General features: G+C 41.3%; 1 protein-coding gene across 50 annotated transcripts in view; it reads left to right on the forward strand.

Moving 5' to 3' along the window:
* The window catches only part of TRDN (triadin), a 1,056,665-nt gene that overhangs the window by 173,223 nt on the left and 857,033 nt on the right, over window positions 1–26,409 (forward strand). For all 50 annotated transcript variants that reach the window (XM_077486957.1, XM_077486959.1, XM_077486986.1 and 47 more), the window contains one exon: window positions 7,316–7,372. In XM_077486957.1, coding sequence (XP_077343083.1) covers window positions 7,316–7,372 — 57 coding nt within the window. The remainder of the gene's footprint in view (window positions 1–7,315; window positions 7,373–26,409) is intronic.

Here is a 26,409-nt window from a genome sequence, read left to right on the forward strand (position 1 = left end):
GCCAACGCAACTGGGACACGTCGATCGAACCTGTGCGTTTTGAGAAATGCGACTGGTTTCGATTCGGAACGTAATAGGTGACAGTGAAATGATTCCCATGACAGAGACCCGGATCGATTAGCAACGAGCGGGCTCTGGAGCATGTACCGAAATGAGGCCGAGCAACTGGGGCACACCGGAACGAATCGGCGCATTTAAGCGAATGCGACTGGATTCGAATCGGGGCGCAGTGAGTGACAGAAATGAGTGAAATGATGAAATGACCTACGTGAGCCAGCTGTGGCAGAGGTACGAATCGTTGTGCCGTGTGACGCGACTGGCAACGATTTGTCTGTGGAACACGGTGATGAGGCAGATAACACAACAATTTTACGAAAACAGTGCAGATTTTTCTTCGAGCAATTCCTACTGAAATGAGGCCCGTGAAATGAAGGGCGCTGCGAAAATGGTGCGTTTTGAGTGATAAACGACCCAGTTTCGTAACGAACGACTCGAGATATTTCAAGTTTTAAGATACTCAAAAATAAAATGTTTTAGTAAAGGAAGGTCAATCGAGACCCTTACCTGCGGCAGTCGAGCCAGAGACGTTGTACAAAACACGAACGGGAACGAAAACCACGAGACTTCTGGTAGAGAGAAGTTTCCGAATGGCAACGAAATTTGAGTAGTCGGCCTAGTGACGTAGTATTGCGCACAGGAAACCGACAAAGACCACAGGCGAGTGGGCTGGTTAAATACCCCCCGGGCTCCTCCCATAAATTCAGGCCACCATACTGGCCTTCTTACAATATATATAATGTGTGTGTGTATATTAGAAGGCCAGTATGGTGGCCTGAATTCAGGGGAGGAGCCCGGAGGTTATTTAAGCTGACCACTTTCCCTTCCTCTTTGTCGGCTCCAGTGCACAATACTACACGTCACAGGGCCGACACTTCCCAGATCACCTCGTGCTTGTGAGCCTGTTTGTCCGATTACACATGTCTTGCAGCTTCTCCGTTCGTGGTCTTCCTTTGCGGTTCTCACTCGCTGTTGCAGGTGGGATTCAAATCTTTTGGTTCATACTCAATGTTATGATTTGTCATGCTTCCTATCCTGCATCCCTTTCATTCCTTACAGGCTTCGTTGCTCATAGGATTTACAGTCTATGGGGTTGCAATCTCATCCATGTGGAGATGAACATGTATTGTTTGCACGGGTTCTGTGGCTGATTGAGGTGGTAATTAGACCCACCTGGTGCCTTCTCTGCACTTTATTAGCCTGTGGGGCTGGGTGGTTGGTATGGGTTTCGGTTTGAGAGTAAGGAGGGCCATACACTCTGCAACTGATTCATATTGGATTCACTTCATACTTCGGTATTCCCAGCCAGGGCCTTTTCCTCCAGACTGTCCAGAACCGATCCAATCGTCCCATCTGTGGAAGCTCTGTTGGCTGTGGTGATCAGGACAAAAAATCTCCCAGATGGACCAATACTGCTATCCCAGTGGATAATGTGATTGTGGCTCAGAGGCAAAAAATAAGAAAAAAGAACCATAGGTAGAACCCGATGGAAATGTTATTAAAACACACAAACGCTGTAAGCGTATAAAATAAGAATAAAGAATTGCAAAAATGCTAACCACTGGGATAGTAGTATTGGTCAGTCTGGGAGATTTTTTGTCCTGATCAGCACAGCCAACAGAGCTTCCACAGTCAGTTCTGGACAGTCTAGAGGAAAAGGCCCTGGCTGGGCAATAGCTACAGGCACATTTTATCTGGGAGTCGGTAAGTGTAAAATTGAGATGGTGGTGGGATTCACTGAACACAAGTCACCTTTACTTCTGTGGATTTTGTTTCAATTTGAATCATCACTCATATATTTGGAAACTAATATAATTCTGAATTGTCATTTTATTTTGCTTCACATACAGGACATTCACGTTTGTTTTGTGTTCTTTTTTTGGACTTTATTTGCAGCGGATTAATAATTTTTCACTAGATATTATACACGTTTTTTTATGCTTTTTTTTATTGTCACCTTCAAGGGTATATTCAGTTTTTTTATAGGTCTATTTAGGTTAAAGTGGAACCTTTTACTCCCCCAGGAGACATACCATCCCCAAACTCAAAGCTGAGCTGAGATGCAGGGATATTCCCTTTCCCACTAAGGCCAGGAAGGCAGAGCTTTTCGGCTCCTCTTCCCGCCTCCAGCTGCAGCTGGGCCCAACACCCATCAGGTATCCCTGAAATCCATCTCCAACTGCACTCTTTGGTCTCCTCTTTAGCCACACAGATTCGGACATCCAGACCAGAGTCACACTTTAGGAAAATTGCCAGCCCACAGTCCTCCATGACCTGCTCATGGTCCCCGATAACAGCTTCTCCTTCTGCGGGTACACCAGGCCCTAAACCTATCGTTCTCCTGGCTCATCTTGTCCCAGTAAGCATCGGGAAGTATACATTGGAGGGCAAAGATGTCTATTGGCATCCCTGCTCATCTCAGCCCATGACTTAGCTGGCAAGAAATCATACACCTAGGGGGACATCTCAGTGGTTGTCAAGTCAAGAGACACCAGCCTCAGTCGTAAGCTTCCAGTCACTGAGTTTGCCCTGGCCTTCGGGATGTTCATAGATGTACTTTGTTCAGCCACCCCCAGCAGGAGGGAGGAGCTGGACTTATACCTTAATGCAGTGACAGATCTTGCTTACAAATATGGAGGTTTTGCCTTCTATGACTATCATTGGTCATTTTCAACCAAAGCAGTAGCGAGACTTGCCCAGTTCCAGATCAGCTCTGACCAGAGCCTCACAGACATGGAACTCTTTTGTTGCTACTTTGCCCACCAAGCTGACCTTTGGGTCTAAAAGCAGCCCATGGCCATTTGACATTTTCACCCAGTCCCTCACTTGAATCCTGTCACACCAGGCCTGGTGTCACAGGATTATCCATTATGATTTTCTGCTCCTCGAACCGCTGGACATATCCCCTGGTAGATCTAGACAAGCTAACCATCTCAATGTGTCTATAGCTGAAAAATTCAATAAAATCCTCTTTAAAGTGTCCTCAAGAGATTTCATCTTCTGCACTCTCTGTGGGGACAGGATGAGTTCTGAGACCTTCCCCTTATAACGGTGGTCAAGGAGGGATGCCAACCAGTAATCATCCATCTCCTTTATGCCACAAATTATTGGGTCCTTTCGCAGGCTTTAAAGCATGAGGTTGCCCATGCAGAGTCTTGAGAAGCAGACTCTTCGGGTCATCAGGATGACAGCATCTGGAACTTCCTCCTCCCAGCCACGTACTATTCCCAAGGGTCCTGGGGTTGGAAAGTCATCACTTACAGATTGACGCATGTCTTCCTCTTATTTGAAGCCTATGAAAGTGCCAGAATTCTCTTCCTCGTCCTCCGCCCCCTCTCTCTTCCTGTGTGTTCTGTGAAATAGGAATTATGTTGTCTGGATAGGGTGGGCCTTCAGAGGAAAGGAAGTCCTCCTCTTCCTCCTGTTGTTGTTGTTGTTGCTGTCCATAATGCCACACAGAGTCTGCTCCAGCAGGAACACAACAGGGGTTGTGTCACTGATGCATGCACTGTCACGGCTCACCATCCTTGTCCACAAGTGTAGATCTTTTGGTAAATAAGAATCACATATTTTTGCCCTAAAAGCTAGCTGGTTAACCAAAAATTGAATGGGCCAGGCTGTAGCTCATGTATGATGCAGGGGAGTGCAGTGAGGTCAGTGGCTGGTGAGGCACTGGCTAGTTTCAGACCTGGGTACACATAAGCAATGATCTTTAGAGTGAGAGCAATAATTCTAACACTAAAAAAGCACTCTAACACTAGCTAGAATTTTTCGGTATAATTCTAGCACTAGACCTCCTCTGTAACTGTAAACATGTAACCTGTAAAAAATGTTAAAGCGTCACATATGGACATTTATAAGTACTGAAGTTTGGTGCCATTCCACAAGTGTGCACAATTTTAAATTGTGACATGATAGGTATCTATTTAGTCGGCGTAACCTCATATTTCACAGTATAAACAATTTGAGCTAACGTTAGTGTTTTTTTTTATGAAATAGTTTTTTCCATAAAAAAAATGCATTAAAAAAATTGCAGCACAAACACCATGTGACATAAAAAGTTGCAAGGACCACCATGTTATTCCCTAAAGCAGTGATGGCGAACCTTGGCATGCCAGATGTTTTGGAACCACATTTCCCATGATGCTCAAGCATTATGCAGTGTAGTTGAGCATCATGGGAAATGTAGTTCCAAAACATCTGGGGTGCCAAGGTTTGCCATCACTACCCTAGAGCGTCTGCTAAAACAATATATATATATATATATATATATATATATATATATATATATATATATATATATATATAAAATGTTTGGGGGTTCTGCGTAATTTGGCCTGGGTGGCAAGGGGTTAATTACCCTAAGTAAGTAATATACAAATACGTATTATATATTGTTTTTAAGATAATTTACAATATTTTCAAAATCTGTACTCAGGCAGGTGGCTTAATGGACAAATTACTGAAGTTTGAAGTTATAACTTCCAACCAGCAATTTCACAGTAAATAGATAAATAATAATTTATAATGTTATAACATATAGCATATAAATATATGATTTATCTTGAATATAACAGTACCTTTTCAACAGAATAAGTTTCTCCCTCCTAACTGGGTGATAAAAACATGGAGTTGTGGGTAAATCTTATACATATAAACACATGTTTTTTCCTTGTAGATAAGAGGACTGGCCTGGAAGTGAGCATTTGTCTTTTAGACACATGCCCCTTCTATGACACTGCAGTGAGAGGAGTGCCTCCACTGCAGCATTTTTATTGGCCAGCTGGGACCAATAGTACTTTAGCATTGATCCAAGACTCCAAGCTGTTCATTGAGCTCAGTGCCTCTGACAAGAAGTGCCAGCTTGTATTTAAAATGGCCGCTCTGTATTTAGCTTCTGACAGGCTGCTCAAGGAGCCCCATATCTCTGAAACCATAGGTTATAGGAGCCCCGAAATTTTACCAGTGGTGGGGTAGGACTTAGGCTACATACCCCCCTCCCAAATTTGGGGTCTCTGTGACCACAAGTCGCCAAGCTAGGATCCTCAAAACCCCTTTTTTTTGTTAATGTTTATGGCAAGTGAGGCCCTGCCTCACCTGCCACCCCTGACTGCACGTGCCTGGTATTATGCCCAATGTATCCACTCTCTCAGCCATGGTAAACCACATTTTCCTCAAGGTGCTCACTGAATGCTCTGAGAATAGGTCACTGGAAACTGGCAGTTAGATATGGATGACTAGAGACATGATTTTCTGATGTCATTGAATACTACCATTCTAAAAATATATAAATTACTCTTTAAATAATTTGTGTTGATTTGTTTGGTTTCCCTCTCACTCTCTTCCCAGTTATATTTAAGGCTGACCTCTCACAGTGACTGTAGGAGAATATATATATATATGTGTTGTGAGAAGTTTGATCCTAAACCCACATGTTATTTACTGTATAATGTATCCTGTGCAAAAATAATTATAATTTAAGATTTGTCATACTATTTGACAAAAGAACACCCTGAAGCACATTGTATTACCTTTTACATTAATCATCCCATATATTCTTACGTAGCTCAGCTTGGTTAAATAAAGGTGCATTCATCAAGGTCAAACTCTTGGCTTTAATATTGTTAAAATTAACAACAATTGAAATCAAGAAAAACATTTAAAACATTACGCAATAAATTATAAAAGATAGTCTATTGATAATGTTAATGTTGGTTATTCTATTTAATTATATACATTATATGGTTAATTTACTAAAACTGTAGAAAAGTTCTGCACCGAACAATGAGCTCCATTAAAGTCTATGGGAGCAGAACATGAGAAATCAAAAATGCCCATTTTGAAGGATTATATGCAAGTAATTGGCCATACAAGGGGGTCCTGGTACTGCCTTGATGGACAAATATTAATGCAAAAAATGTTTTTTTTTTCAGGAGCAGTGTTTTTAATGATGCTTAAAGTGCAACAATAAAAATGAAAAATTTCTTTAAATGTAGTGTCGGGGGGTCCCCTTAGTCTGCCTTTAAAGTGGCACGTCTGTAGCATATATAGAACATGCTGCAGCAAAAATTACATTTATAAAGAAAAAAATAAGTCAAATCACATTTAAATTGACTTGCGGTTGCAATTGCTGGTACTCAGTTAGTGAAAAAGAAAAGAATAAAAAGAAAAAAATATGAATGAGTATGGGGTACATAGCTCTACCCATTCACCATAAAAACACAGAGACAGGTTTTTGACAATTCCTTTATGAAAAAATAAAAAAACAGTGTCCCCCGATGTAAATCCATTGTCAGTCACACCGCCCACTGCACCTGAAAAAGAAAAAAAAAACACAGTTTGCACTCATTGATGGCTGACCGCCAAATGCCTCCTCCGCTATTTGACAGTTCTTATATAGGTAAGGGCAGGGCCACCTGGTGACATCAACTACTGGCACCACCACACCTTGTGATGTCACAGACTGGTGCATGCTGGGTCGGTGATGTCACAAGGGGGCGGTTCCTGACATGCCGGGATGCATGCTCAAGTAAGGGTCTGGTATGGATTTTGAGGGGGGTACCGCACCTTTTTTTTTCTATTTTTTTTTTTACAGACACATTTTTTTTTCTTATTTAGTGGTCAGCAGGGAAGCCTTTTGACAGCTGATGACTCATCGGTTGTTAAGAACGCCACGGCCGGATTTCCAGACCTACTCCTTAACAACCAGCCTTTACTGCTCCCTGATTGAACACCCTTCAAAATTGGGTGTTCCCCAAATGTGAATAGCCATGGCTTGAACTCATGCTCAGGCCGAACCGTTTGTCAAGCCTTACTGATGCAGCTGTGCATGGTAGCCAATCAGCTTCTAACTTCAGCTTGTTAAATTAGGTTTTGACAATAAAACTCGGAAGCTGATTGTTTATATGCACAACTGCATCACATTTTTCACTCTCCTGTTTTAGCAAATTAAGCCCTACAATTTCCTTTTTAACATTTCTTTTATCTAAGATGAAAATTATTTACCTTGTTCTAATATTTGCCATATGAATCTGACTAACCCAAAAAATGCTTGCACATAAGATGTCATCCATTCAGGAGCATATTTTAAAAAGCAGTGAATGTAACTTTCGACAAACTTTCCTTGAAAGTGAATCAATCATTGCAATTTAAACACATGCTCCTCAGTGATTCACCTGCAGTGAATGTTTGGAGAATGTCAAATTCACTGCTTTATAAATATCCCCCTTTAAGTGTTCCTCTTTTATATATTTTTCAGTTCTCCTGAAAGAGAGACAAATAAAAGAAGAAAAACCTGAAAAGTCAAAACACAAAGGTACGCATACAAATATAAATTATAATTTTGCAAATGTCAGTATCATATGAAAAGGCTTTTTCCTGTCTGCCCACATGTAAATATCACATAGAGGTGTATCTCACAGGAATAGCTCTAAAGATGGGACTTCCCTTGTTTCATAATGTCAGCTCTACATAAACTAATGCTGAATAAATTACATTTCCTTGATATGAATTGGGGAATAAAATGTCAGTCTTGAATATTCTCTGAGGATTGCTAAATAATTTAAAGGTATTTTCTTTTTACAAGTAGGCTCTGACCAAAACAATTATTGGATAATTTACAAAACTACTTGGGTGTAAAGTGACTTTCAGTAGTGGACACTTGCTAAGAAGTAGCTCTTATTTTCATTACAGTCAGGTTATGATGACATGTACTGTATATCATCCTGTCTAAAATATAGAGGAAAACCTTATAAAATGTGAAATAAGCTCTGTATTGCAGGACTTCAGATTCTGTCTCTGTTTTTTTATTAACTTCTTTGTAACGGCAGTGCACCTTGCTGTAAGAATTATAAATAATGTTGCAACATAGAACTAGGAATGCATCTGGGTTTGTTCCTAGTTTTTAGACCCCACTGTCAAATTGACAAATTAGAATATTCAAAGTAGAATGTTTTGGTAACAAGTGTGTTACATACATTGGTGCTTTGTAGTGCCATTTGTTTACTGTTATGGAAATATGTAAAAGTGATATCTGTGTTTTTTTATTTTTTATTTGTTAGAATACAAATAAAGCATAATATGCACGGTAGACAGAGAAATCAAACATACTCAATTGTCAATTGGCTATAGCCTTTTGCGTAGTATCAAAAATGTGAACATCAAAGATATAGACCAAAAAGGTATCAAGCATTGGGCTGCATATTGTTACTAGATCTGCATAAAGATAAGGAGGTTGAGCGATGACAGGAAGACATGGTGCTGTATGTGGGGTATCAGCAGGATTCAGGGAGGAGAACCATACTCTGATTGATCCCACAAGTCACAGATCTTGTCAAACCTGTCAACAGCATCCTCTACTATGGCTGTCATGTGCTCCATTCTACGTATGTCTGCAATAACTTGTAGAAGTTGGGCTTGGGTTGGGGGGAGATAACCAACACAGTGAAATAACTCTCTTAGCAGCTAGTAAGATAGTGGAAGCCAATCTGTTTGAAGCTTTTCCTAAACCAGTGAATGGGAGGTCTAGGAGGAGATGCAACAATTCCAATGAAAGAGGAGACTCAAAAATTTGTTGTAGCAGGGACAACACCATGAACCAGAAAGGTACAATTAACTCTCATTGCCAAAAGATATGGTAGTGAGTTCCTCTAGTTTTACCACATCTACAACAAAGAGGGGAGAGAGAAGGGTTAACATGGTGTAATACCTCAGGGGTCCTGTACCAGAGAAATAACACTTTAAATGCTGTCTCTCTCTGTGCCACACACCTAGATATTTTGGAAGTTGAAGTCCATATTTTAGCCCACTGAGGGAGGGAGCTTGGTTGATGTATATTTTCAGTCCATTAATGCATGTAAGTGTGAGAGTCTACAGAGAGTGGAGGGGTCTCCTTAAGCAATTGGTAAATAGCAGATATTAGCCGTTTTTGGTGGAGGCCATGAGAACAGATGAGTTCAAAGGTTGTTGGTCTTGGTAGGATAAGGGACAGGGAGAGAATTGATAAGTAGCAATTTGGAGGTAGGAATAGAACATATTTTTCAGTATCAGGTGTTTGGATTGAAGATCTGCAAAAGGGCAAAGTTTACACGTAACTGGCTGGACACAGTGGCAGAATTGGAACAGGCCAGCAAGTGCCCAGGGGAGCATTCAGGAGTGGGTTAGGCTGTCGGGAATTAAGGTATTAAAGATTACATTAGAGAGATGGGGACACGGGGAAGAGAGAGAGAATTTGGTCATACATGTGCACAATATCCTCAATGAAACAGCATAGGGCTTAAACATAGATTATGGAGCTTGGGATCCAAAAACAATGCAGGCAACCAAACAAAGGAGCAGGGATGAATCGGGAACAAAGAGCTGATCTCAATCTCCATCCACTGATTTGGCAGCATTAAACTGCACCAGGACACCACCGCACGGAGGAGGGAGGCAGGTAATATTTGTGAATGTCCAGGGCTCCCAGAGCTCCACGACTTCTGAGAGAGAAAATCACTGAGCTTGCCACTCTATGGACCATGTCCCTCCAAATAAAATTAAGAAACCATTGTTTGAGCAATTTTAATTGGGCCATAGGAATAGGTATTGGCAGGGTCTCAAAAAATACAGTCATTTGGGTATAACTGACATTTTTAACACATTGATCCTGCCTATCCAGCATATTGGGAGAGGATGCCAGCATGCCAACATGGCCTTAAAGAGGAAGTAAACCCTGATGGGTTCCTTTGATTCCCTGCAAAGGTAAAGCATAATGGACTACTATGCATCGCATAGTAGTCCATTATGTGTCACTTACCTGACACAGAAGCCAGCGAAGTCACCGCTGTCCCCTGTAGTTCCAAGCATCCATCCTCTTGGTGGGTCTCCGTGGGTCTTGCTGCTCCGGCGCTGTGATTCGCCAGAGCAGCGATGACGTCACTCCCGTGCATGCGCACAGGAGCCGACACTCGCGGCATATCGCCACAATCTGCGGCTTACCCAGTGCGCCTGCACACCGCTGTCTATGGCGCATGCGCCGTAGACAGCGGTGGCTGTCTTCAGGTAAATATCTCCTAAACCATATAGGTTTAGGAGATATTTCTTGGACCTACAGGTAAGCCTTAATCTAGGCTTACCTGTAGGTCAAAGTGGTTTGTAAGGGTTTACAACCACTTCAATGTCCTTAAACAGGGGGATATAATTGGCTGAGTATAAGGATGGGTAGGATGGTGTAATTTGTATACTCAGATACTTGAGAGAGGAGGTGCACCAATGATAAGGGTATGAGTTTTGAAGCGATAAAAAGTCATAGCAAAGCATGATCCAATTTGCTCCAGCAGGGGAATACAATTCCTTTCTGATCCCCCAAGAGGCAAGCAGATATTTTCTGTATTAACTTTACCTATAAATGTAAGTATCCAGCTATATTATGTACATTTAGGAAAGAATCCGAGCCTTTTTTAAAGCAATCTACTGAGCTGGCCAGAACCAACTCTTAAGCGAGTTTATTTCACATTTTCACAGCTCTTGTATTGAAGATACCTTTTTGAAATTAAATTTCTTTTCCTCCAGACGTAAAGAGTGTCCCCTTGTCATCTGTGATGACCTTAAAGTAAATAACTCAACACCATGTTCACTATATGGACCATTTATGTATTTATACATGTTGATCATATCTCCCTTAATCTCCTCTTCTCCTCTAATCTTACCTCATAGCTGAGCTCCTCCATTCCTTTTATCAGTTTGGTTGCCCTTCTCCACACTTTTCTCCAGTTCCTTGACATCCTTTTTGTGAATTGGTGCATATTCCAGATGAGGTCTTAAAAATGATTTTTACAGGGGCAAAATTATATTTTTCTTTCTGCAGTCCATACCTCTTGTAATACAAGAAAGCTTTTAAAACTGCAGCAAAGGTATCTATGACTTGTGCGATAAAACAAATATGACTTCTATGTATGTATGTACCTGTATATGTTTGAATTTGTCTAAATATGTGTAATATTTTACAATAATTTACAATAAAATTAGAATTAACCTAAAACTGCAACATGGCATTGCAAGCTATAATTAAGCTTATGATCTACTAGAACATCCAGATCCCTCTCCAGCTTTGATTCCCCCAGTTGTACTCCCCCTAGTATGTATGATGCATGCATATTCTTAGCCCCCAAGTGCATAATTTTACATTTATCAACAATAAACCTCATCTGCCACATAGTTGCCAAATTAAACAGTGCATTGTGCTTGTAAGTTGGAGACATACTGTGAGGACTTTGTTCCACTGCATAGCTTGGTGACATCTGCAAAGACTGAAATGATACTTTCAATCCCAGACCCTATATAATTAATAAATATATTAAAAAGTAATGCCCCCAACACTAAACCTTGAGGTACACCACTGATAACCTTACATCATTCAGAGTAAGAATCATTAACCGCAACTCTCTGAATACAGTCTTTTATCCAGTTGTCTATCCATTTACATCCATTATCAATTTGAAAGGAAATTTTCATTTAGCTTTGTGCATGCGATGAAAATTCACTTTGCAGAAAATACCCAATCACATGCAAGGCAAATGCAGGAACCTAGCAACATGCCTGTGCTTTGCTTGTGTCATCATCTATAGCAATTCATAAGCCAAGAGCCCTGGGGAACTTAAAGCAGTGGTATCCTAAAAAATAAAAAAAATGATCCTGTTCCTTTAACCACTTCAGATCCGCGCTATTGCCAAATGACGGCATTAGCGCGGACCTACATTTCCGGGACTACGTCTATTGACGTAGTCCTGGTTACGAGCGGCCTGCGCGCCCCCTGAGGGGCGCGCGCGGCGCGCTCTGTGATCGGCGAGTCCGTGAGACTCGCCTGATCACCGATCCGTGTAAGGGGTCGATCCCGACCCCTTATCACGTGATCAGCTGTCAGCCAATGACAGCTGATCATGTGATAGAACGGAGCCGGTAATCGGCTATTATTCCTCCTCGCGCTGACAGCGCGAGGAGAGAAAAAAAAAGCCGATCACCGGCGGCCGTGATCGGGACATCAGTCCCGATCACGGCCATCAATAAAAGGGACCACCTGCCACCTGCCTGTGCCCACCTGCCTCCCGCAGTGCCACCCTGAAGTAAAATAAAAGAAAAAGTAAGTGCCCCCCGTCAGTGCCCCCTGTCAGTGCCCATAGTGCCCACAGTGCCACCCACAGTGCCACCCCACAGTGCCACCCCACAGTGCCACCCCACAGTGCCACCCAATCTGCCTCAAAGGTGCTGCACCCCAGTGCCGCCCATCAGTGCCCAGCAGTGCCGCCCATCAGTGCCCAGCAGTGCCGCCCATCAGTGCCCAGAAGTGCCACCTATCAGAGCCACCTATCAGTGCCACCTATCAGTGCCCATCAGTCCCATCTATCTGTGGTACCTATCAGTGCCCATCCGTGCCACCCATCCGTGCCACTTATCCGTGCCACCCATCCGTGCCATCTTATCTGTGCCCATCTTTGCCCATCAGTGCCGCCTTATCTGTGCCCATCGGTGCCGCCTTATCTGTGCCTATTAGTGCCGCCTTAACTATGCCTATCAGTGCCCACCAGTGCAGCCTATCAGTGCCCACCAATGCAGCCCATCAGTGCCCACCAATGCAGCCCATCAGTGCCCACCAATGCAGCCTATCAGTGCCGCCTAATCAGCGCACTTCAATGAAGGAGAAAAATGACCCGTTTGCAAAATTTTATAACAAACTATTAAAACATGATTTTTTTTTTTTTTTTTTGCATCTTTTTTTGTTTGTTTAGCAAAAAATAAAACTCCGAGCTGTAACTAAATACCACCAAAAGAAAGCTCTATTTGTGGGAAAAAAATGATAAAAATTTCATTTGGGTACAGTGTTGTATGCCCGCGCAATTGTCACTCAAAGTGCATCAGCGCTGAAAGCTGAAAATTGGTCTGGGACTGAGGGGGGTTTAAGTGCCCAGTAAGCAAGTGGTTAAAGAATGAATAACAACACAGTGCTTGTGCTTTGTAATATGTCCTTTTAAATCATCTAAAATACCTGGTTGAACTTGCCTGGTGCTGCCCCCCCCTCTGTAAACTGAGCACGTTTATCATAGCTGCTGAGCCATGATACCGTGGTCAGTTTACATGCCTCCATCATCCCGCTGTCTCTCCTTGCTCCTCCTCCCTCCCTGCCTGTCAGCTAGTGACAGTGCTGTTCTCCTCCCCCCACCCCTTCCCTCCTCCTGCTAAAATAACTGTGTGTTATTCCTACAATCCCATGTGTTACAATAAACTATGTGCCCCAATGTAAGTGCTTTTAAAAAAAAAATGCAGCTTGCTTATATATCAGCAGGGGATTCTCAGCCCCTCCCCCTGTAGTTATCAGATCGGGAGAGCAAAGCATCAGGCAGTCATGTGAGTGCCAAAATGAAATAAGATATAAAGCGACATATGTTTTAAAAAGCACATACACTGGGGCACATCATTTTATGTAATACAGGGGATTGTAGGAATAACACACAGTGGCTTTACAACCACTTTAAATATACATAAACAGTACCAGCTTGTGAGGTAGACCATTCCATGCAACATTCTTCATATCTCTAATGGACATTCATTGAGGCTGATTCACTAAAGACAAATAAGCATTTCACTTTGCAAGATCATTTTTACAGGGGACGTTTATGAATGTAGTGAAAAGTTTCACTTTTCAAATTATGCTTATCACTTGCAAGGAAAATAAAAAAAAACAGCATTTTTGCTTGCAGATGATTGACCTCATAGCATGAGCAAGCATGAGCTTGACATCATTCACTAAGCCTAAGGAAAATTTGCCTTTAATAAATCTGTCTACTGTAAGCCCTTGTACACATGGTCGGACATTCCGACAACCAAATCCGTCGGATTTTGTCCAACGGATTTTGTCCAAAACTGGTGTTGCATACACACGGTCGGACAAAGTTGTTGGAAAATCCAATCGTTCAGAACGTGATGACGTTATTTTGTTACGACGGGACTACGTTCAGGCTAGTAGCCAATAGGTTTGGTCTAGGAATTTGATCTGAGCATGCGTGGCGCTTTGTCCGATCGGAATTCTCTACAAACGATCGGATAAAGTCCGATCGGATCATGTTGTTGGAAAATTTTATAGCCCAACTCTAAAAAGGTCAGATATTCCGACGGAAACAGTCCGATGGAGCCCACACACGGTCGGATTATCCGACAACACGGTCCGATCTGACATTTTCCGTTGGAATGTCCAACCGTGTGTACAAGGGCTAATACAAATAATGATGCAGCACCACTAAGCAATGGCCGTTATTTACGAAAGGCAAATCCACTTTGCGTTTCCAAGTGCACTTGCAGTGCATTTGTAGTGCAGTCTCTGTAAATACGAGGGAGACATGCAAGGAAAATAAAAAACAGCATTTTAGCTTGCACAAGATTGGATGATAAAAGCAACAGAGCTTCCCCTCATTTCAGATCTACTGCTCATATTTACAGTGACTGCACATCCAATTGTACTTGCAGTGCACTTGTAGTGCAAAGTGTATTTGCCTTTCGTAGATAACCACAATGTCTCTTATATAGACAATTCCCAAATAATGAAATTGAAAAAAGGCCCTAAATATGTATATGTGGCCAAACACCATTGAAATCCAAATGTCAAAATCTTCACTTCAACTAATCACCCACATGTCGCATTCATAATACCCAGTGAACCATATGCACTCACCTTCTGGATTGGATATTAATCAATAACCAAGGTCATAATTCACTTTTGCCACCCTGGGGCTATACTCCAGCTGGCTGCTGGTTCCCAGTAGCAGTCATAAAGCATTGACACATGAACTGGAGCTTCTGTTTAGCCTCCTCCTCTCCATGCAAAAGTATTAAAATCAATAGTGTTCTCCATACATGTTTAAAAGCAATTTAATACAATCTAAAATAGGAAACTCACAAACGAATGCTGTCAGTGCCATGTTCTGCGCATGGTATAAAAGTAAACCACATTCTTACCATAGGATCAAACACCACCCAGTGGTGGCATCAAATGTACTGACCTGACTCCGTTCCAATCTGTGTACTGTTTGGCCTATAGTACCAGACTCTACACTTTTTATAAATTTCATGATCAAAACTATGGGAAAAACTACACAAGAATGTAATTGTGAATGTAACTCTTATGCAACTTTTTCAACTTCAATGACCTATGTTCACAATAGGGTTTAAATTATATTTTACATCAAAATGGTCAGTTTTAAGAATATGGGAGGAAAAAAATGTTATTAAGTTGCAACAAGTTAGATTCCAGCAATTATTAATTTAATGAAGAGGGCATGTGTACATTCACATACACTTTTTCCCTTGCCTGCATAACATTTCTCATTTCTCATTTGGTTATCGTTTGGTTTTAGTGTTTCTTATGCTAATACAACCAGGATTATTTGCTAAGCTAAAGACCAGTGTATGAAGAACAGTTTTCTGTAACAACCAATGTGACTTTACCATTCACTTATTTGACTACATTGATGTGAAATTAGGTTGATTTTAATAGGTTACTCTACTTTTAACACCTTTTGTGTTTGTACCACTTTATGATTCATGATTCATGCACTCTGCAATGTAGTGGAGCATCATGGGAAATGTAGTTCCAAAACATCTGGGATGCCAAGGTTTGCCTTTACTGGGCTAGGTTTACACTGGTGCATTGTGGATTGGGTGCAGCAGATTGTATGCATGTTTTACACACAGTTTTAGATGCAACACACAATTGACTTCTATTAGATTGTAGGTTTTAATGAAAGCACATCAAAGTCCTGCATACTACATCTTAATGTGCTTTCAGAAAATGTCTAATAGAAGTCAATGGGAGCTCACCTAAAACCGCATGTAAAATGTGCATAGAAACTCGCTGCACCCAAACCGGAGCATACTGATGTGAACACGGCCTTTGAACATTTAAGTGTATGTCATTAGATTGTGGGGCTTTGGTGATGGCATATTAAAGTTGTTATATCACAGTTCATTGACTGAAGAATATTTGAGTACCATTTCCACAGTGTATTTTTGGGTAAAGAGTTTGGTGGTTGTCTGAGATATGAAGACTGGGTGTGACACTTCTGGTAAATTAAGTGTAAAGTGTGCAAAGACTTGCCATATTAAGAACTAAGGTCTCTGAGGGACTTCTTGGGGTGGCTGTTGTTGGTAAATGTTAGTGCCCCTACCATAGATTCTGTAAGGTACCAATCTGTATTTTTAAAAGATTGTACGATTTAGTTTAAATCCTCTTGTTTAATTCCGTTCAAGAATGTGCTCCACTTAATAAAAAATAAAAAAATATCTGTAGGTTTTTCTTTATTATGTTCTGCATTTATAGGCATACCATGGGACTTTAAACAATGCCCCTGAGCATGGGAGTTATGACCGATACTTATTTCTGTAGTTATTCTAAGGGGCACATAAAGGCAAGAGGTTTGCAAATGATAATCTGATGCATGTACATTTTCTTCTTTCTTTCTTTACTTTGCACTGTGTTTTGTTCATTAGTCTGTTCATTAGAGTGTGTCTCCTTCTCTAACCAGGCTGTATTACCAGCTTCTATTTAATCCAGCCCCATAAACTGACAGATGTGACTGATTATTTAGATGTGAGAGCCACAGATATTTTGATGAACAAATCAAACATAATCTTAGCTGGTGTAGTCAAAATTAGAATCACACTCTTAAATATACCTCACCACAATCCAGAAGAATCCTCTATTTTTATTCTTTAATTTGCAGTCTCGTTGTTTTTATTTTTTATGGACTTTTCTGCACAATCTTTTCAGATTTTTTAAAAATGGAATTTAGATACAGGAGGTTAGCCATTGAAATATAGAAATTATATAAAAATGGTGGAAAGTACACAGATTTGATAAAAAAAAAAAAAAGGGAAAAAGACCTAAATGGATCACTTCACGTTTCTTCCCACACTTATCTCTTTAAAAAAGTAATAGATTGTCCAAGTCCACAGAGGTATAAACTGTCAGCATAATAAATTGAAGAAAATTTGAATTTCTAAAGTCATCTTAAGGGGCAAATAGAGGACAAGAGGTTTTGCAAAGTATGCATTGGTTTGCTCTGTGAGTTTTAATTTTCTAACAAAATTAAAGCTAGACAGCGGTGCCTGTCTTAGGGCAAATATCTCCTAAACCGTATAGGTTTAGGAGATATTTCTTGGACCTACAAGTAAGCCTTAATCTAGGCTTACCTGTAGGTCAAAGTGTGTTGTAAGGGTTTACAACCACTTTAAGTTGGGCTTTTATAATAGTTTTAGACAGATATAGAAGCATAGTGAGTTTTTTGAAGATTTAATTCTTGCCACTAGTTTTTGGAAAATGAAGAAAGAAAATGAAAATATATATGATTTTTTTATGTTTTAATAAGATGTGTTCACCTCAATGCACAATGCATGAGTATACTTAAACCTAAACCCTAAAACGTATTCTGCTACTCCCCTTGTATATAAGGTGAGACCTTTTTGCAACCTAGGTTGATAGTGGGGCCCAAAATTCAATGGAGCACAAGTCAGGCTTTCAAGGGGCTTAAATTATACATCAATTTGTTTTTCACATTTCTAGATGTCCTGGAGTGCCAGGTCAGTAGAAATACTCACAAAATGGCCACATTTTGGAAAACAAAACACCCAAAAGTAGTTTCCTGACTGTCAATCACATTTTTGGCGGCCCTGGAGTACTGGTTGCCTGCTGACAGCTGATGAGTCATCCGTTGTTAAAAACACGGATGCTGGCTATCTGGTCCGCTTCTTAGCAACCAGCTGTTGGGGGGACCCCATGTTGTTTCTGATAAATACCGCATGTGATACCTCCAGCAAAACCCTGGTCATAAATATCGCATGTTTTTTTATTCTCTGTTATGTGTGTGTATTGGACTTAAAGTGGTTGTAAACCCTTACAACACACTTTGCCCTACAGGTAAGCCTAGATTCAGGCTTACCTGTAGGTGCGAGAAATATCTCCTAAACCTACACAGTTTAGGAGATATTTGCAAAAGACAGGCACCGCTGTCTATGGCACATGTGCAGTAGACATTGGCGTGCAGGCGCACTGAGCATGCCAGTGCTAACTGCGATCATGCCATAAAGTGGCGCGCTTGAGTGGAAGTGACATAATCGTTGCTCTGGCCAGTCACAGTGTCGGAGCCATGATACCCGGAAGTCACTCTGAGATAGATGGCGTGTATTGGACTTAAAGTGGTTGTAAACCCTTACAACACACTTTGACCTACAGGTAAGCCTAGATTCAGGCTTACCTGTAGGTCCAATAAATATCTCCTAAACCTACACGGTTTAGGAGATATTTGCCGAAAGACAGGCACCGCTGTCTACGGCGCATGCGCCGTAGACAGCGGCGCGCAGGCGCACTGAGCGCGACACCCGTCAACGGCGATATGCTGCGCGTGGTGGCTCCCATGCGCATGCGCGGGGCTTCGCCGAATGACATCAGCAGAGTGGCGAGACCCACTGAGAAGATGGATGCGCCGGACTACAGGGGACAGCGGTGACATCGCTGGCTCCTGTGTCAGGTAAGTGACACATAATGGACTACTATGCGATGCATAATAGTCCATTATGCTTTACCTTTGCAGGGAATGAAAGAGGAAGTAAACTCATCAGGGTTTACTTCCTCTTTAAAGCGGTTGTATAGTAAATTTTTTTACTTTTACCTACAGGAAAGCCTATAATAAGGCTTAAAGAAAAGATAAGATTGCGCTATGGACAAATTTACCCGTTTGCTAGACAAGTTTAAATAAGTGAATGTTAAAATGATTATATATCCAGATGACGTCGCTCTGACGAAACGCGTAGGGCGTGGCCTAGGACGTGCACCTTACACTGCTATTCAAGCAGTAACGCCAGGCGGAGTATATTTCACAGCGATCTATCTTTTTTGGAATTTGTGAGTAAAACTGTTTTTAATAAACATAGTACGTTTTTACAACAATATTGCACCATGGTTGTACTTCTGTTTCCCTTCATGTACAAACGCTAAACGGACCATTCACGGAAGGAAGAGTGTAAAATATCCCCACAGCACAGCGGTGGCAGAGCCTCGAGAGAGCTGCACAGTGGCTCATACTGTGACTGCTTGGTTAACCCATTGAGGGTTTAATGTCTGGTGAGCGCATATATACATTTTTTCTCTAACACAGAGTGGCGCACCGGAGAGGAATTTAACCCTTGTTTTCACCAGTCACCTTGCTTCACCTTCCTATCTGATAAAAGTCTTATGCGTTTTTTCAGCAACTAGATGATGCGACTTTGAACAAATATTGTTATTTTTTTGGACATTATAACACATTTTGGATTGGACATTATATGATTTTTTTGATTTTTTTGATGTTTTCACTTGGTATTTTCACAATGTCCTTTTGATTGTCACTTTTTAGAATATAAGTATTGGCTCATTTACGTGAGCTAAAGCACTTTTTGTCAAAGCACCTACATTTTTAGTTGTGATAGATTAGTTGTAATTTTTATCATATCATTTACCACACTTGTGCATAGTCATTATTTTTTACCACACTTGTGCATAGTTACTATGTAGGATAACGGATACACATTTCCATTTACATATAGCTTTAATATCACGTATACAGTGTATTGGTGAAATTCCCACATTGGGCTTCATTTTATGTAATTTGCAGAGTATTAGCATTTTTAATACACCATTTAGGTTTTAGCGCCAAAGCTTATTTTACTTTTCACTATAATAAGGCTTGCCTGTAGGTAAAAAAAAAATATCTCCTAAACCTGTATGGTTTAGGAGATATTCCCCTGGCAATGAGCCACTGACTGCAGCGGCGCATGAACACAGGGGTTTCTTGGCTGGAAGCCCGGCAGACACCAGACCCTGCCGGAAAGAAATCTCCCACGCGCGTGCACAGGAGTGACGATATCGCTGCTCCGGCCACTCACAGCAGCAGAGCTGCGATATTCGGAAGACACGCCACGGGAACATGTCAGCTCCCTCGGCGTGTATTGGGCGAGATGTCGGGGGCCTCATTCTAAGGTAAGTATTTCATAATGAGCTAGTATGCGGTGCATACTAGCTCATTATGCCTTTTCCCTTACAGGTATGGAAAAAAAAATCAGCGGGTTTACTACCGCTTTAAGGTCTTACTGCATGTTTTTTGGCAATATTTACTGGTACATTTTTAATTTTATGGTAAATACCGCTTAATTGTTAAATTTTTTTGTGAATTGGACTTTTTTTTTACTCCATGTGATAATATATGCAAATGAGTCACATGACCATGTTAGCACATGCAGTAAACGTTAGTGAATTCATCCCAATGTCCTCACACCAATAGTTTCTTTGTTTACTTTGGTGGCATGGACCCCACATGCCCTGGCAAACTCTTTGCAATGATTGCATATTTTTAGAGTAAAATATTGCACAATTTAAATAGTACATGCAGTGTTTTAGTGCCTTTTTTAATAAATTGCTACAGTTTTCGGAAAATACAGCATGCAATATTTTACTATAATTTCTTTGCAATATTATAGTTTTAATGAATTGAGCCACAAATCTTAACAAGAAGTCCTTATCAATGTAATTTTTCCTCCTGTGTTTTCAACTGTCCAGAAATGTCTCTTAAACATATTTGCATGTCCCCTGTGACCGTTTTTCAGTTGAGAAAACAAGGATACCTGCATAGAGCAACTGATTACATGGCTGAGGTGATTGTATTGATGTACTGTGTGGCAACAGTATTGGAGGTCCAGGAAAGAGTACATTATGAAAAGATGAGTTAGAAAGCGTGGATATCAAAATGTCATACATTGTTGTACTAGTGCATGTGCTTCTCTGCACGCAAGCTGCAGAAAAACAAAAGAGTAGGGTAGGTAGACATGATACATATAGTATTGAGGCATGTGGCCGCAAAAGTTTCTGCCTGTTCACTTCCTGGATTTAAACAGACACACAGAGGCACACCTCCAGCTCCACAGCTCTCATTGGTCCTCTTATAATTCATCCCCCTCCTTTCCTGGCAAACTCTCATGAGACCTTACCAGACAAGAAGTTGTATAAGGTATTTACTGACAGAACAAAAATGTGTTAGTATCCAAATTTAAAACAACAAGAGCAGGAGATTTAATAGGTGTAAAGTTGAAAAAAATTACTGAAGGTCCTCTGTAAGTTGCTAATGCAGCTATATCAACATTTTTTTTTTTTTTTGAAGAAGAAATTATATCACTTTCTATTTTCACTTGTGCCAGATTTACTTACAGTAGACAGTTTTTGATAGAGGGAAAAATGTGCAAGGCCGCTTATAGTAATAAAAAACACCATAATTTTTATCTGTATCCATGTTCTTTTCCAAAAAAGTTGAACTCTACAAGCATATGTTATTGAACAATTGTTGGCTCAGAAGACTTGCTTTTGAATGAACAATATGAAAATCATTCTATCTATCTAAGTTGTATTAATCTATTTATCTAAAACACTAATAATACCTGGGACCATAATATACATATGCACCACTTAATGTTTTTAATCTATCTACAGCGGCTCCAATAAGCTGACTCCAGTAATTGTGGCAATAAAAGTATTTTATGTTATGTACTTAGCAGAATTGGATTGAGCATGTCTAATAGAGAGAAATGAGGCATGTTTCCAAGCTCCATCTTACTGGAAATGGGTGCTGCTATGCATTCTGGATTAGGGTTGTGAAAATACTGGATCCTTAGTCTTAGAAGATGACAGCAGGCAGAAAGTTAATGCACCATGCAAACTGAGCCACACAATTTACTAGACATAACAATGTTTCATATCTGTCCTTTCAATGAAATTAGTGTAAATGGAAAATTTTCATTTTGTTCTCTTTTAATTCAGGTTTGATATGAAAGCTAGGAAGGACTCAAAAAACAAACTGGTTTCAAAATATTTTAATTTCTTTAGATCACTTGTACTGTATGCGGTAAAATATACAAAAAATGTAGTCTAAAATAACATTATTTAACCGGTTCCAGACCAGCGCACGCCGATGTACGTCGGCAGAATGGCACGGGCAGGCATATTGGCGTACAGGTACGTCCAATCTTTAATGCCGCCCTGCCATCACGAGAGCGCCACTGGCGGCATGCTTGCGTGCTGGTCGGTACACCCGTGAGTCCGGTCGCGGGTCCCGCGGACTCGATCGCCTTGGGCATACCCACGATCGTCTCATGGGGCGGCTGAACGGAGAGATGCCGTTGTAAACAGCATCTCACCATTCTGCCTAGCAACTAGTGACGCTGATCTCTGCTCCATGTGATTGGAGCAGAGATCATTGTTCACTAAATGAAAGCCCAGCCCCCAACAGTTAGTAACACACCCCTAAGAACACTTAACCCCTACACTGCCAGTGTTATTTACACAGCAATCACTGCATTTATATAGCAGTGACTGCTGTATAAATGACAATGGTCCCAAAAATGTGTCAAAAATGTCCGATGTGTCCGCCATAACATCGCAGTCACAAAAATAAATAAATCGCTGATCGCCGCCATTACTAGTAAAAAAAAAATTTATTAATAAAAATGCCATAAAACTATCCCCTATTTTGTAAACGCTATAACTTTTGCGCAAACCAATCAATAATCGCTTATTGCAATTTTTTTACCAAAAATATGTAGAAGAAAACGTATCGGCCTAAACTGAGGGAAAACAAGTTTTTTTTTATATATATTTTTGGGGGATATTTATTATAGCAAAAAGTAAAAAATAATGCGTTTTTTTTCAAAATTGTCACTTTATTTTTGTTTATAGCGCAAAAAATAAAAACCGCAAGGGTGATCAAATACCACCAAAAGAAATCTCTATTTGTGGGAAAAAAAGGACGTCAATTTTGTTTGGGAGCCGCGTCGCATGACCGCGCAATTGTCAGTTAAAGCGACGCAGTGCCGAATCGCAAAAAGTGGTCTGGTCTTTGACCAGCAAAATGGTCCGGGGCTGAAGTGGTTAAATTAAGTACAATTAATATTGTATTGCTATGTGAAGATTAGTACTGTTTTATATTCTTTAATGTGCCAAGAGTGAGATAAAAGTTGGATCCATCTGTACATTTTATACAGATGTATGGATATAGAGAGTTGAGGTCTTCTAATTTTAGAGTTTTTAATTTTCTCAGTTAACCAAGGTGTAACAGTGTTTGCAGTATGTAAAGTATATCATATATTTACATGGTAGCATAGCTATTTCATTTGAATAACACACAAGTCCATTGAGCTCAACCATAAAAAAAAAATTCCACATTCATAGTTGATCCATAGGTAAGGAAATTGCACAACATTCATCATTCCAGCATCCCCTTTCGAAACGTTGCTGGTACAGAAAATCCTAGTGCCATTTTGGGCCTCTATCTTGATGCACAGGGTGAATATTTAAGAGTTTATAATGCCGCGTACACACGGTTGGATTTTCCGTCAGAAAAAGTCATATGGAATTTTTTCATTGGATGTTCTGATTGTGTGTTGGCCTCATTGGACATTTTTTTTCGAAAATTCTGACGGACCTAGAAATAGAACATGTTTTAAATCTTTCCGGCGGAATCAATTCTTATTGGGAAAACCATCGTCTGTATGCTGTTCCGACAGACCAAAAACTATGCATGCTCTGAAGCAAGTAAGAGATGGCAGCTATTGGCTACTGGCTATTGAACTTCCCTTTTCTAGTCCCGTCGCATGTGTTGAACGTGACCGCATTCTATATGGTTGGACTTTGGTGTGATCGTGTGTAAGCAAGACAGTTTCAGCGGAACTCCGTTGGAACTCCGTCACAGTTTATTTTGAAGGAAAAAACGATTGTGTGTATGCGGCATTGGGATAAAACCACAGGGAGATTACACACATACGAGTATGCTAACCTGTATCCCTGGTGTACTTGGTTGGTATTAGTAAAGGGGCATGTATTTATTTTTATACATTTGAATTTTAAAAGAAACAGAACAATAACTGCAGATTAAATATATGCTAGGTGGAATAGGATCATCAGAAGAGAAGATTTTGGTTACTTTTTTAGGTTGATACATTTTTCTGTTACAAATGCCTTGTGTTTGTGGTATCTTCATGGATTATTTAAGCACATGAGAAACAGTTAAAAAATGATGAGCCATTCTATCTTGGACTGCAAGTCACAGATGTTTAAATTTAATGAACTAAAAAGTATTTTCATTAGAAAAGTTGTTTTTGTAGCGGCTTTTTGATTAAACTACCTCCTGCCCACTGTATAGACAAATGACGGCGGGCGGAATGCTCTCTTGCCCCTCGAGACATATCCCTGGGACACGGCACAACTCTTGGTAAAGAACTGGTGACATGACTATTTACCCATGTGATGAGCTGTGTCCAATCACAACTGATCACACGTGCACAAGGAAATGATGTTTATCGGCTCTCCTTGCCTCACACTAACAAAGTGTGAGGCAAGGAGAGCTGATCAATGGCATCTCCTCACAGGGGAGACTTGTACAGATAATCAGAGCACTTATCAGTGCAGCCCCAACAGTGCCCAGCAGTGATGCAAATTAATGCCCATCAGTAATTCCAACCTATGACCATCAGTGAAGCGAATATGTGCCCATCAGTGGTGCCAATTTGTGCCCATCAGTCATGCCAATCTATGCCCATCAGTTATGCCAGTCAGTGCTGCCTTTCAGTGACCATCAGTGCTGCCCATCCATGCCACCTATCATTGGCCATCAGTGCCACCTATCAGTCCCCATTAGTGCCACCTATCAGTGCCCATTTGTGCTAACTATCAGTGCCACCTTTCAGTGCCCATCAGTGCTGCATATTTGTTTGTTCTCATCAGTGCCACCTCATTAGTGCCCATACGTTTTTATGAAAGAAACTATGGTAAGAAAAACTGCTTTTTAAAATTTTTAGCAAAAAAATAAAACCCCAGCGATGATTAGATATCATCAAAAAAACTCTATTTGTGTCAAAAAAATTATAAAAATGTTGTTAGGGTACAGTGTTGCATGACTGCACAGTTGTGACAGCTCTGACAGCTGAAAATTGGCCTGGGCAGAAAGAGGGTAAAAGTGCCCCGTATTGAAGCGGTTAATGTAAAAGTATGTCTTAAAGATAACAGGCCCATTGAAATGCCACCCTGCATATACTTCCCATCCAGTCTGGCCACTTGGAGATTCACATGACTCTTTCCCCCCTATCACAACGCAGTGATGAATGTCTCATTGCCCCATTGTCAGTCACAAAGGGCTATGTGAACGTGACTCCAGGTCGACGGGACTAGTGAAGGAAGTCAATGTCGCCGCCTCCATCAGTGAGACTGACACCTCATGAGCCCCGTCGCCTGGTATGGATTTAAAGGGGAAACCCTACGCCAAAAAAAAGGCATGCCAAAGTCCATACCAGACCCTTATCCGAGCGAGAGAGCGCCCCCCTCCAGAACCGTACCAGGCCGCATGCCCTCAACATGAGGGGTGCGTGCTTTAGGGAAGGGGGGCCTAGATTTAATACAGCTCCTGTCGGGAAGTCCGCCTGTCTGTATGCTGGTCCGACGGACTTTCCAAATGAACAGACTTGCCCACACATGGAGTAAAGTTCATTTTGAATGTGACTTCAGGTACGACGGGACTAGAGAAGGAAGTCTTTCATCGGCGAGATTGACACCTTGCCAGCCCCGTCGCCTGGTATGGGTTTTAAGGGTAACCCCCTATGCATGGGGGTCCCTTCAGAGTCAATACCAGACCCTTATCTAAGCCCATGGCCCGGCCAGTCAGGAAAGGAGGGTCCCCCTTCCTGAACCATGCGCCCTGCAGCCCCCCACCCCAAAGCACCTTGTCCCCATGTTGATGAGGACAAGGGCCTCTTCCCGACAATCCTGGCGGTTGGTTGTCGGGGTCTGCAGGCGGGAGGCTTATCGGAATCCGCGAGCCCCCTTTAATAAGGGGGCCCCCAGATTCTGGCCCACCACCCTATGTGAATGAGTATGGGGTACATGTTAAAAAGAGGGAAAAAGTGTTAATTAAAAAAAACACACAAAAAACACTTTTAAAGTAGTTTATTAGACAGCTCCGGGGGTCTTGTCCCGCTCTTCGTTTCTTCTGATGGGCCTCCGCTATCTTCTTCCATCTCTTTTACTAGTGTTGGCCCGGTCTTCTGTCGCTGTCCTCGCCACCACCTTCTTCTTCTTCCTTCTTCTTCCGATGTTGACACAACGCTCTCTCCATCCTGGGGGATGCTGGGACTGTGACATCATAAGAGATGGGGGTCACCCCGTGACATCACCCGGTGACCCTGCCCCTTATGCCTATATAAGTCACCGCACAACGTGTCCCTGGCATTGCGGACGGAGAGAGTGTCGTGTCAACATCGGAA

This window comes from Lithobates pipiens, unplaced genomic scaffold (genome assembly GCF_037356315.1).
Source record: "Lithobates pipiens isolate NorthernLeopardFrog02 unplaced genomic scaffold, aLitPip1_a1.2 Scaffold_18, whole genome shotgun sequence".
Lineage (NCBI taxonomy): Eukaryota > Metazoa > Chordata > Amphibia > Anura > Ranidae > Lithobates > Lithobates pipiens.